At 43.7% G+C, this 13,935-nt stretch overlaps 1 protein-coding gene across 2 annotated transcripts in view; it reads left to right on the top strand.

Annotated features, from left to right (window-relative positions):
• The window catches only part of TGM7 (transglutaminase 7), a 28,115-nt gene that overhangs the window by 9,544 nt on the left and 4,636 nt on the right, over positions 1-13,935 (top strand). Inside the window, exons 2-9 of one of the 2 annotated variants that reach the window (XM_072808369.1) lie at positions 4,419-4,601; positions 5,027-5,272; positions 6,064-6,182; positions 8,087-8,215; positions 8,304-8,481; positions 10,836-10,974; positions 12,432-12,535; positions 12,911-13,153. In XM_072808369.1, coding sequence (XP_072664470.1) covers positions 4,490-4,601; positions 5,027-5,272; positions 6,064-6,182; positions 8,087-8,215; positions 8,304-8,481; positions 10,836-10,974; positions 12,432-12,535; positions 12,911-13,153 — 1,270 coding nt within the window. In that variant the 5' untranslated portion in view covers positions 4,419-4,489. The remainder of the gene's footprint in view (positions 1-4,418; positions 4,602-5,026; positions 5,273-6,063; positions 6,183-8,086; positions 8,216-8,303; positions 8,482-10,835; positions 10,975-12,431; positions 12,536-12,910; positions 13,154-13,935) is intronic. The other variant, XM_072808370.1, reaches the window with a different exon arrangement.

Genomic DNA, 13,935 nt, shown 5'->3' with positions numbered 1-13,935 from the left:
CCATAGTGTTACTACCTAAAGATAATCTGTGCCATGCTTGGTTTTATTTAGTCTTTTAAAAAATTATTTATTTATTCATGAGAAACACACAGAGAGAGGTAGAGACACAGGCAGAAGGAGAAGCAGGCTCCCTGCAGGGAGCCCAATGTGGGGCTTGATCCCAGGACCATGGGATCATGCCCTGAGCCAAAGGCAGATGCTCAACCACTGAGTCATCCAGGCATCCCTGGTTTCAGTCTTATTATGTTGCTTTTTAATACTTCATGAATTATTTCCTGATATTCTTTGTTCTTTTTGTTGGTCACACTAAGATAAGAAGAATAAAGTTTAGGTATCCAACTCTTACTGTAGTATCTTTGGTCTGCACTGGCCATCCTTATTTCTTACATTTTTGTACACAAATTATGATTTTTCTTAGGAAAAATTCCCCAAAGGGGAATTTATGGCTCAAATGTATTTATGTTTTAAGGCTTTCTTTTCTTTTTTTTATTAATTTTTTTTTAATTCATGATAGTCACACACAGAGATTGAGAGAGAGAGAGAGAGGTGGGGGGGGCAGAGACACAGGCAGAGGGAGAAGCAGGCTCCATGCACCGGGAGCCCGACGTGGGATTCGATCCCGGGTCTCCAGGATCGCGCCCTGGGCCAAAGGCAGGCGCCAAACCACTGTGCCACCCAGGCATCCAAGGCTTTCTTTTCTTATGTAATAAACATTGATAAATTGCCCTCAGAAAGATGTACCATTTTATCCTCCCACCGTGGATAGGTTTACCTATTTACTACTGAATCAAACAGCAGCATCTTTGCCTGGAGACAAGTGCCCCTTCATGTTGGCCCTGCTGCCCTCACAGGCTTCTCTCTTCCTATATAGCCCCACTGCCCTCTTGTCAGGTTATTCTCATAGTTTATCCAAGCTGCACATATTGCTTCAGCAAACATCTCAGAGCACTTACCAGGGAAGGCCAGAGACTATCAAGGTTAAGAGTGAAGGCTCTGGAGCCAGCCTACCTGGGTTTGAATCCCAGATCTGCCCTATACCTTCCAGCATGTGGGGAAGAATATTAACACCTCCATTACAGGGTGGTTGTGAGAACAGAAATGCTTTCAGACACATAAAATGCTTCTGATGGTGTCTGGCATGTAGTAGGTACTCAGTGAGCATTAGCTAACATTAGTAATGACTAGGAACCATGCTCTATCTGAGGCATGGGGGATCCAGGTGTGAGAAGATGGCCAAGGTCTTTGCTTCTCTGGAACTAATTCTAGACACTACTAAGTGCCCAACAAAGAATAAAGAGGGGGTTGTGATGGCAAGCAGTAGGTGAGATGTGGGGCATCATATTCAGTGGCTGAAGAAAGCCCCTGTGCAGTCGTTACCTCTGACCTAAGACCCAAGGGCAGAGATGGAGCCATTCTCAAGAATGGGGCTGCCTCAGGCTTTCATCTCAGGGGGCAGGAGCTTCAGAACTCATCACAGGCAGGTGGCTGTTTAAATGTCATCCCCGTCTTTCCCCACACTTTTTAAGACTAATAATACATGGGGGTATATTTGATCCTTCCTTGTCTTTATATTAGTTAAGCACCAAGAGTCATGTGGCTGGGGCTTACTCTCCTCTTACTCACATCATTAACTCTGGTGGGCAGGTGGCCAAGTCAAGAAGACCTTGTGGGTGCTGACATACTTTTACTAATTGCTTCTGCTTCATTTCCTGCTTTGTTGAACCTCTCCTGATCCTCTTGATTTTCTTTTCCTGCTCCCTTGAAGGACCTCCCTCTTGTTTTTTGAAGTCACTGTCTCCCTGATAGGAAAAGCACTTTAGTGAGCCAAATGCATAATGGTATTAAGTGGAATAAAAAAGAAAACCTGAGTTTCCAAAGGAGAATGAGTTTTGTCCATGCACTGCAGCCTGGCACAGAGAGGAAGGCATTTTCCTTCTTCCTCTCCCACTTTCCTTCCCAACTCAAGCACCAGCCTGGGTAAATGGAGAATTGAGGTGGCTGCCCTTACGAACCATGCTTCTAGCTGTGAACAGCAGCCAGAAAAATGCTGCCCCCCACCCCACTCCCTTCTGTTCCTTCCTGTGGAAGTGATATAAGTGCTCCTGAGTGCTCTTTGGCTATCTGATCTTTCAGGGTGGAATGGCCACTGAGCACTATACATGGGGTAGAGAAGCTTCCTTCAGAGGCCGCGTAGTTCCTGTTGTAAAAATGTCAGGCTCCTCAAGAACAGATAAGATGCAATCAGCTTCCACCAGTTTCTAGGCCAGTTGCTTTCAAACTTTTCTGACCATGACCCACAGTTTACATCATGACTCAGTTGCACATAAAATTATACTTGCTCTCCTTATGTGTGATTAGATACATTGTGATATTTTCTATTTTTAAAAAATATTGGTCACATTTCTCTAAACTGATTTTGCAAACTACTAATGGATTGGACCTGATGTTTTAAAAATGCTGTTAAGTAACTCTAAGGCATCTGTTTTAGATCTTGCCCTAACTTTTCTGGTTCCAATAATATAATTATTTAAGTGCTTAAGTTACATCAAGAGGTTTAAAAGCTTTGTATGATTTGATCCAGGAATTCATCTTTGAATCTACCTCAAGGAAAGAAGGTTACAAGAAGGGGGATTAAGGGATCATCAGGAGCACTCTGTTTTTAGCCAAATATTTAACAAATTTTTAGGAAAGATGCAAATATGAAAATTGGATTTGATTTTTAGACTGTGAAAGACATTTATTTTTTTTTATTTTTATTTTTTTTGTGAAAGACATTTAAAAAAAGATTTTATTTATTTATTTGGTAGAGAGAGAGAGAGAAAGAGTAAGCAATAGAGCAGGTACGGAGAGGGGGCGGGGAAGAGGGGGAAGGGGCAGAAGGAGATGGGAAAGGGGCAGGAGAGGGAGAGGGACAAGCAGCTCCCTGCTGAGCAGGGAGCCCAACACAGGGAATCTCTCCTGGGATCATGACCTGAGCCAAAGGCAGATGCTTAACCGACTGAGCCAACCAGGCACCCCTGTGAAAGACATTTTTAAACACTTAATCCACTTTCCTCATGTAAAGTATTAGAGGTAGTCACAGCTAGTTGAACAACTAAAAGAGTATTTCCTAATAGCTCAGCGTTAACCTGGAAGAAAGCTCCATTGGCATCTGACGTAAGCCCTAATGCTTAGAACCATCTTATTACCTATGACTTGGATGAAGAACTAGAAAATAGTTTAGGCAATTCCCAGGTGTTAAGGTGAAGCATTTGAGTAAAAGAATTAGAATTCAAGAAGTCTAGCCAGGTAGGAAAGATGGGCTGAAACTAGCAAAGTGAACTCATTTAGCAAAAACATAAAAAATATATGTAGAAGTTCAAAATGTGAATGGTATAAAAAGTGGGTGGGTGCCAAGATTTGTTTTTCCTCTAGGATACTATTTGGCAGGACCCTTGGCCTCATTCTCTAGTTGTGACAATCAAAAATGTCTCCAGGCATTGCTAAATGTCCTCTAGGGGACAGAATTTCTCCAGTGGAGAACCACTGAGATAAACTGATGTGCTACTAGTAAAAAATATCTGATGGATTTTTGCTTACTGTTAGTGCAATAAATAAAATAAAAAATAAATAAATAAAAAATAACAAAGCAAATGCAGTCTGAGGCTGCATTATTATTAGCATTAAGAGCAATTAGTGATTATTGGGTGCATACTCTGTACCTGCTGCTACAATAAGGTCTTTACTTGTGAATCCTCACTCAATGTGCACATGAACCCTAAGGCTAGGAATACCACTGTCTCCATTTTTCAGCTAGAAAACTGATGTCTATGGACATAAGGGACTTATTCAAAGTCTTACAGCTGAGGTGGGGAGAGCCTGCACTCTGGCCCACTGTGCTATGAGAGTCTTTAAACTGTATACTAGGTGCACACATACAGTAGCATCCTGGAAAGAGTCTGTGCCCTCATCCACCTGGAATGTGGCTGAGAGGTGAGAAATAAACTACCACCTGGTATCTTAAAGCAGGGACTTGCATATAGTCAGCGCATTGACTGAATTCATACAAAATTATAATACGCTCTATCCTCTGTCAGCAGGACAATAGAGTAACTTTTGGAAAGATTGCCCACAAAAGTAGTTAACAGTATGTGGTGGCACTTTAATGGTTAAGTTTCAGTTATATGGAAACATTTCTCTTCCTGGGACCCTAATTCTTAAACCCTATCGCTCCCAGTCTGGTCTGGGTGCAGAGTCACAAGGATCACAACCTTCCCACTCCAGGGTCAGGGCCTGCTAAATTGTCCTACGAGGCTAAGTTGTGAAACTAGGAGGCAGGGTGGCAGAAGGGCTACTCTCTGGACAGAATCCTACCTAATTCAGAGCATGGGAGCTTTGGCTCGGTGATTAATGACCTGTCTCCTCCCCTCCCCCTCCAGTGGCAGCCTTGGAGCTCAGGTCTGTTGACCTGCAGAGCCCAAGGAACAACAAGGAGCATCACACACAGGAGATGGGCCTGAAGCGGCTTATTGTGCGCCGGGGCCAGTCCTTTGTGCTCCAGCTACATTTTAACCGATCCTTCCACTTTGGGAAAGACTACCTTACCTTTGTGGCTGAGACTGGTGAGTTCATCCTGACCCAAGGCAAAATTCACCTGTAGGAGCCTTTCTGAGTGCTCCCACCCCTCTCTTTTCCTGAGATCCCCAGAACCCTGAAAGTGATGTTAAGGAAAGATTTGGCCAACTCAGCAAACTGCAATTTTGATAGTAACAGCCAACTTTGCATTATGCAACATGCGCTGTGCTCAAACTTTATGCATATTATTTCATTTAATCCCCATAACAAGAGTTTCATGTGGGTACTATGATGATCCCATTTTACACATTAAAAAAAACTGAGGCCCACAGGTCTTCAATGGCTTGCCCAAAGACACCCAGTGACAATAAAGCCTTAAACCAAAAGGAATCGCAGGTGGTCCTCCCAGTCTCCCTGGAATCATGTCACATAGATTTTAAACCTCGTTCTGGGGTCATTCTCTCCCACACAGGACCGGCACCCATGGAGTTGCTGGGAACCCGAGCCACCTTCTCCCTCACCCAGGCTCGAAAAGGCAATGTCTGGAGCGCTTCTGACTTCACCACTGACACCAACTCACTCTTAGTCTCCTTTTTCACACCAGCCAGTGCGGTCATTGGTCCCTACACTCTGAAGATAGAGATCTCTCAGGGCCAGGGTCACAGTGTGGCTCACCCAGTGGGGACTTTCATCCTCCTTTTTAACCCGTGGAATGCAGGTATGACTTGCTTATGGTCTGTAATGCTAACCTGATTGACTGGGAGTGCTCACTGAAGTTCTTCTGAGAAAGCCCAGAAGATGAAAGCTGCCTATCTATGCCATATACTACCATGTGCTCACACTAAATCCATCTTTACAAAAAAAAAAAAAAATTAATGGCATGATGAAAATGTTCATGGTGTGATGCTAAGTGAAACAGATTAGACAAATGGAACACAGGGGACCCTAATTATATTACATATACGTGGAGAGAAAGAATGGCTAGAATACACCAAATTGTAACGGGGGTGGGGGGGTTCTCTGAGTAGTGGCACTGAGTGATTTTCATTATCTTCTTTCCATCATCCATATTTTCCAAATCTCTACAATAAGCTTTCCACTTTACAATCAGAAAATGACAGTCATTGGGGGCAGCCCCGGTGGCTTAGAGGTTTAGTGCCACCTTTGGCCCAGGGTGTGATCCTGGAAACCCAGGATCGAGTCCCAGTCCCTGCGTGGAGCTTGCTTCTCTCTCTAACCTATGTCTCTGCCTCTCTGTCTCTGCCTCTGTGTGTGTGTCTCTCATGAATAAATAAATAAAATATTTTTTTAAAAGGAAATGACAGTCATTATTTTTAAAGTACAGATTCTAACACTGGCCTCTAGAAAAGCACAGTAGACTTTTAGGGGTCCAGTCTTGATTTCTATTGCCATCAACCAGTTCCTTCTCCTATTAGCCAGCAAGACACTATCATTACTGACTTTTAATTACTGTTTCTTTTTTGCCCCCTCTACTACTTAACCCCTCAGAGGATGAAGTCTACCTGCCAAGTGAAATACTGCTGCAGGAGTATATCATGATGGACTATGGCTTTGTTTACAAGGGTCATGAAAGATTCATCACTGCCTGGCCCTGGAACTATGGACAGGTAACACTGTGACCAAAAGTGGATCTGGGGCAGGTCTCCCTCAGCTGGTTCTTTATCAACTCTGTGTATTAGCTCACAAAGGGCCACTAACAAAAGTCCGGGTGTGTGGTGCTGGCCAATTTCCCCTCCAGTAAGAGGGGTAAGGAAGGAAAGGGAGACATCTTTCAAGGTTTTTGTCTTTTTTTTAAAGATTTAAAAGTAATCTCTACACCCAATACGGGACTCAAACTTAAAACCCAGGGGATCCCTGGGTGGTGCAGTGGTTTGGCGCCTGCCTTTGGCCCAGGGCGCGATCCTGAAGACCCGGGATCGAATCCCACATTGGGCTCCTGGTGCATGGAGCCTGCTTCTCCCTCTGCCTGTGTCTCTGCCTCTCTCTCTCTCTCCCTGTGTGACTATCATAAATAAATAAGAATTAAAAAAAAAAAACAAAAACTTAAAACCCAGAGATGGAAAGTTGCATGCTCTACCAACTGAGCCAGGCAGGTGCCCCTCAAGTTTTTAATATTTTATATAAAAAAACTTAAAACATAATCCAAATAGACAGGCTACTAAAATGAACTGATCTCTCAGCTTCATTAGTAAGCAATTTATGGTGAATCTTATTCCATCTATACCAGAGTTTTACATACTATAGTCTACTGACTGTTTTTGAATGGTCCATGAGTTAGGATGGTTTTCATATTTTTAAGTTTTTGGAACAAAAACCTAAAAATTGTTTTGATGTGCAAATGATATGAAGTTCAATAAGCTTGATGTCCAAAAATAACATTTTATGGGAACACAGCCATGTTCATTCACTTAAGTATCATCTATGGGTGTGTTAATGCTACAGTGGCAGAGTTGAGTAGTTGAAACAGAGGCCCCAAAGCTTGCAAAACCTAAAGTACTTACTATCTGGTTCATTAGAGAAAAAGTTTGCCCACTGTCCCCATCACTCCCAACTCATCACTGGAATTTTTGGAAGGAAATTGTAGATACTATATCATTTAATCCAGTAATACTTTTTTTTATAGCTCTAAAAGATGATGACTCTTTCTGAAAAACCAAACCATAATACAGTATCATAACTGAAAAATGAACAAGTAATTCCTTTAATAACATCAAATATCCAGTCAGTGTACAAAGGGTGGGATCTTTGGCTCTGAGCAACTTTTCCACTCTCAACCACCAACCGTGCCTGGTAAACTTTCTGCCTTCCTCCCACTGACATTTCAACCCCATCCACACTCACCAGGAGGGTAGTGGGGAGAGAGCAGGGGTCCTTGCTGAGGAAGACCAGTTGCCCTGTTCTCCGACTGTGATAGCTTATATGATTTTTTGAAACTGAAAAAAACACCAATGCATTTGGCAGCCAAAGGGTTGCAGCATATCTCACAAATATATGTTATAAATGTATGTTATGAGACTACTGGCTTCTCCTGGGATCCCCACACTCTGCTCCCTCTCCTCTCCTGGCCGACCCTATATTTATCCATCTGATCTTTCCTCTTCCCTCATGTTCTCTAGAAATAAAAATCTCTAAGCCCTATCCTTGGCACCACCAAACTCAAAGACCTCAGGTGAACATTCCCACCCTGCTCTCTTCCTGTCCACCTAGTCCTTCAAAGTCCACTGGCACCAATGGCCTTCTCTGATCTCTTGGTCAATAGACCTCTCACTTCCGAATTCTGTTTGGATTTTTCCATCAGAACCACACAGGTTTATTTTTCAGAATTCTGAATCTCATACATTCCCAATTTGATCGTAAGCTCTTTGAAGGCAGGACCCTGTCTAATACTTAACCCCACTCCCATCCCTAGCACATATGCACCATCCCTAAAAGTGTGTGTTATGGACTCAAAGTTTCAGGATGCTAGACATTTTGACTTTTCTCTTTTCTCTCCCATGAAATCACTTGGAAGTTTGAAGAGGACATCATAGACATATGCTTTGAGATCTTGGACAAGAGCCTGTACTTCTTAGAGAACCCATCCAAAGACTACTCCCAGCGGAATGACCCGGTGTATGTCTGCAGGGTGGTGAGTGCCATGGTAAGGAGAGAAACTTTCCCACCTTCATCTGAGGACAATCTGAGCTCCCCTAGGGCACTGTGGAAACCCACCTGTCTGTTCTTTGCAGATCAACAGCAATGATGACAGCGGTGTGCTGCAGGGGAACTGGGGAGAAGACTACTCCAGGGGTGTCAGCCCATTGGAGTGGAATGGCAGTGTAGCCATCCTGCGGCAGTGGTCAGCCAGGGGCAAGCAGCCTGTGAAGTTTGGGCAGTGCTGGGTCTTTGCAGCTGTTATGTGCACAGGTGAGTGATGGGGAGATGAAGATGGAGAATCATTTATTTAATTTTCTTGATAACTCTTTGAGGTTGGGCTCGGATATCTCCATTTTCACTTAAGTTAACTGTGGCTTATTTATAGCCCCACAGCTAAGGAGCAGTGAACACATGGACTCTTACCCAGCACACTCTGTAGTCTTGAGGAGTCTTGCATATTTACCTAGGAGAGAGGTTGACCTGTTGCAATCATTCAGTCTCCTTGATGGCAGATAGACTATTAAAACGGTCTCCTGGATAGAGAGGCTTGTGGTCCCAAAGTAGAAGCAAAGGCAGCTTCTTTCTGCCATTGCTCAAGTTTCTCAGCTCCAGGTGAGCCTGGAGTCAGGGACAGGCTGGCGGAAGCCTGCTTTGCAAGCAGATGGTCTGGGAAAGCCTGATCTCACCCATGGGCAGAGCTGATGTCTCCCAAATACTTCTCAGAGAGAAAGTATTCTCTCCGAGAATACTGAAAATATTGAGAAATACTTCTTTTGAGGAGTTACAATTGGAGGTTTGCTACTTTGCTGACTACCTGCATGGAGCATCAATGTTTTATTCATTATCATTTATTTATAATTTAGTAGAAAGGTGTTGTTTGGATTATCTGCAAAGGTGAAGGAAAGATAGAATACTGAGGTGCCCTCCTGTCCTCCCTCACGCAAGGCAGAAGCACCTTACACAGCGTTACCTGTTACACTGTGGTGCTCAGTCAATGTTTGCTGAATGAATGGGTTGGCTCTGAATTGGAGAATGAGGGAGCACAGAACAGGAAAGACAGAGACAGGGGCCAAAGACAAAGTTCTAGATATTTCTGAGAGGGACAGCATAGCTTGGAAGTTAGGTATGGGTGCTGCAGACAGAGGAGATGTTTAAATCTGAGTGTTCAAATCAAGTGACCTCACTTTCCTCTTCAATTATCCCTGGAAAATGTTCAGCACAGCACCAGAATTTAGTATGGCCACATTTGCCTTGAGCTGGGAAGTCCCTGGCTAGGCAGGTGTCGTGTAAGAGGGCTCAAGCCCTTAGACACTGGGATGAGAGGAAGAGGTCTCTGTCTGCATCCTTACTACACCTTGAAGGGTCTCCCTACTCCCAGGCCCTAGAGTTCTAGGGCCATTGTGTGAGAGGTCAGCTGCTCCCATTACACAGCCTCTCGCCTCTTGCAGCCCTGGTCTACCCTGCAGAGGGGTTGTGAAAAGCCCAGGAGCAATGCTGGGAGTAGAGAGGTAACTGTGAACAGATGACTGGCTGCATTTGGGGCTCTTGAATCAATTGAAACAGAAAGATTCATCAATCTCAACAGTCCTCTTACTTTCCAAAGCATTATTATCCTCCCAGCAGCCTCAGGAGGCACCCTGAGCTCCTCCTGAGCCAGGAGGGGTAGGATAAATCTCCCTCTGTCTAAACTCCTCTGAACTCCTTGTCTCGTTAGCTGAGGTGGGGATCTATGTTCCAAAGTCATATCTGGCTCTTGGCTTGATTTTATTTGGTCCTGGGCAGGTGTGTGTGTGTGTGTGTGTGTGTGTGTGTGTGTGTGTGTGCCACATGCACTTGTGTGTGGTGGTAGTGTAGGTGTTGTAATATCTGCTTTGTATGAATAGATCTTAATTACTTAAGTGAAATCTTAACTCAGCTTTAAAAAGCCTTTGTAGTACTATCCTGAGAAGCCACAAGAGGATGCTGTTGCCTTATCAAAGATGGTTGTTGCCTCCTTGGCCCTGCAGGTTCCCTTTGTCTCTGAGGTCTGCCACTTATCTTTGTTAAGTGTATATTGCCCTTCTGTCCTTTCTTGAATTTCTTTCTTACCTCCTCCAAACTCTTGTATTTCAGTAGAATTACACATTTAGAATTTCAGGACTGAAAATCATGTAGTCCAATTCCTTATTTTGTTACATACAGGAGACTAAGTCTCAAAGAAGTTAAGCCACTTACCTAACTAAGGTCAGACAGCTTCTCTTCTGAAACTGGCCACAGCGTAAGGCCTAAAGTCTTTAAAATTTTCTTTCAAATTAGCAAATGTTTTAGGTTCTCTGTTTTTAATTTGGAAAGCTGCTGAACAGAAAAAGCCCCAAGTTATAAATTGAGTTGCATATTGGTGTTTTAAGTAACCTTCAAATGATTTCTTTCTCCTAGTGGGATGGAGACCATCGATGGGGCAGGTAGGCAGCAGGGTTCTGGGCCTGGGTGCAGTGCTCTGAGAATAGAGGAGTTACAGGTATGGATTTGTAAGAGTCTTGGCCTTCTTTCTTTCCTCCAGCTTAAAACTTAGAAAGTATGCATGGGAAACCAATGATTCTGCTTGAAATGAACTCAGCAAATTTCCATACTTTCCTTCTCTTTAGTAATGAGATGTTTAGGTGTTCCAACTCGTGTGGTTTCCAATTTCCGTTCTGCACACAACATGGATGGGAACTTAACCATCGACACCTACTTTGACCAAAATGCAGAGATGCTGCCAATTCAGAAACGAGACAAAATATGGTAAGGGGCATGGTCTCAAACAGATCTCTGCTCTGTTTCAGGAAGGGTAGGGAAACTCTGACATGATCCTCTCTGGTCTTGAGGTAGTGCATTACCCTGCACTTTGTTGTTGGTGCCCAGGGAGTAATTCCCCAACCTAGGAAACTGTTCTGGCTAATTAGATAATCACAGCACACTCATTTCAGAGATAGAAGACTATGGGACAACACTGAAGCCCACAACCGAATGAATACATCATGTGTTCTGTGAATAGTAACCTTATAATCTGTATGCCTCTTATTCTTCCTTCTTTGAGTCATTCTGTTAGTGCCATTCTCTGCTTGCCCTGTTAGGGCAAAGCCTGAACTCACTGCCTCTGTCTACTTTCTCAGTCCCTCTTGCTGTTTTCTCTACCCACCTCATTCCCCCTCTGCACGTGTATGTATGTATGTGTGTGTATCTCTGTATGTCCTGTCATTTCTTTATCTCTAGTCTCTTCCTATGTTCCTTTCTCCTCGGCTCTACTGAAAATCTGATTTTCTGTTTTTCCTTTTCCAGCCAGTTTCCAGGTAAGATCTTTGAGTTGTGTGAGAACTAGCAGTTGTCTTTGGAGCCCCTCCTTCTCTGAGCTCCTAGGGGCCCGAAGCATCCCCCATTCAATCAGCAGTAGTATATTTGGGAAGGCTGTTATCACTTATGTAGAATTCTGTGTATGAATGCATAATCCAAATCTAATCATGAGGAAACATCAGACAAGTTCAAAATGAGGATCACTCTGGCAAATAAATGAATACTGTATTCAAAATGTCAATGTAATAAAACAAAGGTTGAAGAAATACTCCAGATCCAAACAGACCAAAGGACACTGCACAACTAGATGTAATGTCTGATCCTGGACTGGGCAGAAAGGAATGCTGTAAAGGACATTAGTAGGTCAGCTGACAAAACTGAAGTATAGACAGTAAATTAGATAAAGATATTATATCAATAGTAAATGTATGAGGTTGATAACTGTTCACGATTATGTAGGGGAAGATCTCTATTCTTAGAAAATACACACTGAGGTAAAAAAACAAAAGAAAAAATGTATTCATAGTCTTCATATCCATACTGAGAGAAAGCCAATGATAAAGCAAATGGGGCAGAATGGTAATCACAGATGGATAGATGGATTTTTTTTTGTACTATGCTTGTGACTTTACCATAAGCTTGAAATTACTTTCAAATAAGTAAAAAATGGGGGAGATATAATTAATACATAACAACTTTGTACAGTACCAGACGGTAGCTAGATTTTTCATGGTGATCACTTCCTAATTTATATAAATGTTAAATCACTATATCGTGCACCTGAAACTAATACAATATTGTATGTCAACTACACTTTAATTTTAAAAAACTGATATAAATTATAGCACTCAGTATAGTGCCCAGTACCTGGCAAATCTGAAAACATGATTCTCATCTCCTTACTGTAGGAATTTCCACGTCTGGAATGAGTGCTGGATGATCCGGAAAGACCTCCCACCAGGATACAATGGTTGGCAGGTTTTGGACCCCACCCCCCAGCAAACCAGCAATGGTGAGTAAGGGCCACTCTGGAAGGGTCTGGGCTCCGTGGGGATGTTGGCAGGGGGACTGACCACAAGAGCAGGAGGCCAGAAAGGAGTAGTGAGTAGTGTTTTTCTCTTTGTTGCTTTCAACTGGATGACCCTGATGAGTCACAGGACCTCTCAGTTGCTTCCTCACCTGTAAAGTGGGGAAGATAATAAATGCCACTTCACAGGGTGGGTGTGAAGATCAGATGAATCTGTGGGAACCTGAGAGTACTCGGTAGATGTGGGTTTTCTCCGTCCCATCTCCCTACTGGCCCCTGCCCACCCCCCCTCCCCAACCACCCATCCCAGTCCACATGCTAGCAGCTGTCAGCCATCCTCAACTTCTGTTCCCTCCACAGGCCTGTTCTGCTGTGGCCCTGCCTCTGTGAAGGCCGTCAGGGAAGGGGAGGTCCACTTGCCCTATGACACCCCATTTGTATACGCGGAGGTGAATGCTGATGAAGTCATTTGGCTCTTCAGGAATGGTCAGGCCCAGGAAATCCTGGTCCATAACACCAGTTCCATTGGGAAGGAAATCAGCACCAAGATGGTAGGGTCAGATCAGCGCCAGAACATTACCGGTTCCTACAAGTATCCAGAAGGTGCTTGGGGCCCTGGGGATTCAGGGAAGGGGGGTGGGTAGACCCTCCTTTCTGTGCCTCCCAGTGAGGATGGCTTACTCGTGTTAAAATCATCACCACCTGATCACTTCCTCCTCGTGGCAAACTCTGGCTTTCCTGGACCCTGGCCACATGGCCCTAGAGTTGCTAAATTGAGCAAATAAAAACAGAGGGTGCCCAGTTAAATCTGAATTCCAGATAAATTCAGATAAGCAAATATTTTATTAGTATAAGTGTGTCCTAAATATAGTATGCAGTATATTTAGCTAAAAATTATTCATTGTATATCTAAAATTCAAATTTACCTGAAATTCAAATACAATGTCCTTTATTTTACCTGGCAACTCTGTCCTAGGGTCATATCACAATCTCATTATGTCATGGCAGCAGGGGGTAGCAGCAAGGGGGAAGGCAGATGCTTCAGGAGGGAAAGGATGCCTGGCCTGTGGAAGGGTGTAGATGTCCCTGTGGAGGCCAGGGGAAGTCATGCTGCTTGAGTACTAACCAAGGCCCTCCTAGGTTCTAGCTATGTAAGCCTGGATATGTTCTTACCATCCCTGTGCCTCTACTTCCTCATTTATAAAATGGGTTAATGGCATTTCAGAGGGCTCTCATGAGGGCAAATGAGTGGATACACAGAAAGCACTTGGAGCAGTGCCTCTGGTACACAGTAGCTGTTCTAGAGAAGTCCACAGTTTGGGTGAGTTAGGGCTCAGCCTGAATATTGAGTAGCCCCCAGGAGCAAAAGACAAAGATCCATTCAG

Source organism: Canis lupus, chromosome 32 (assembly GCF_048164855.1).
Source record: "Canis lupus baileyi chromosome 32, mCanLup2.hap1, whole genome shotgun sequence".
NCBI lineage: Eukaryota > Metazoa > Chordata > Mammalia > Carnivora > Canidae > Canis > Canis lupus.
The sequence above is the reverse complement of the archived record's forward strand: the minus strand, read 5'-3'. Positions and strand labels throughout refer to the sequence as shown.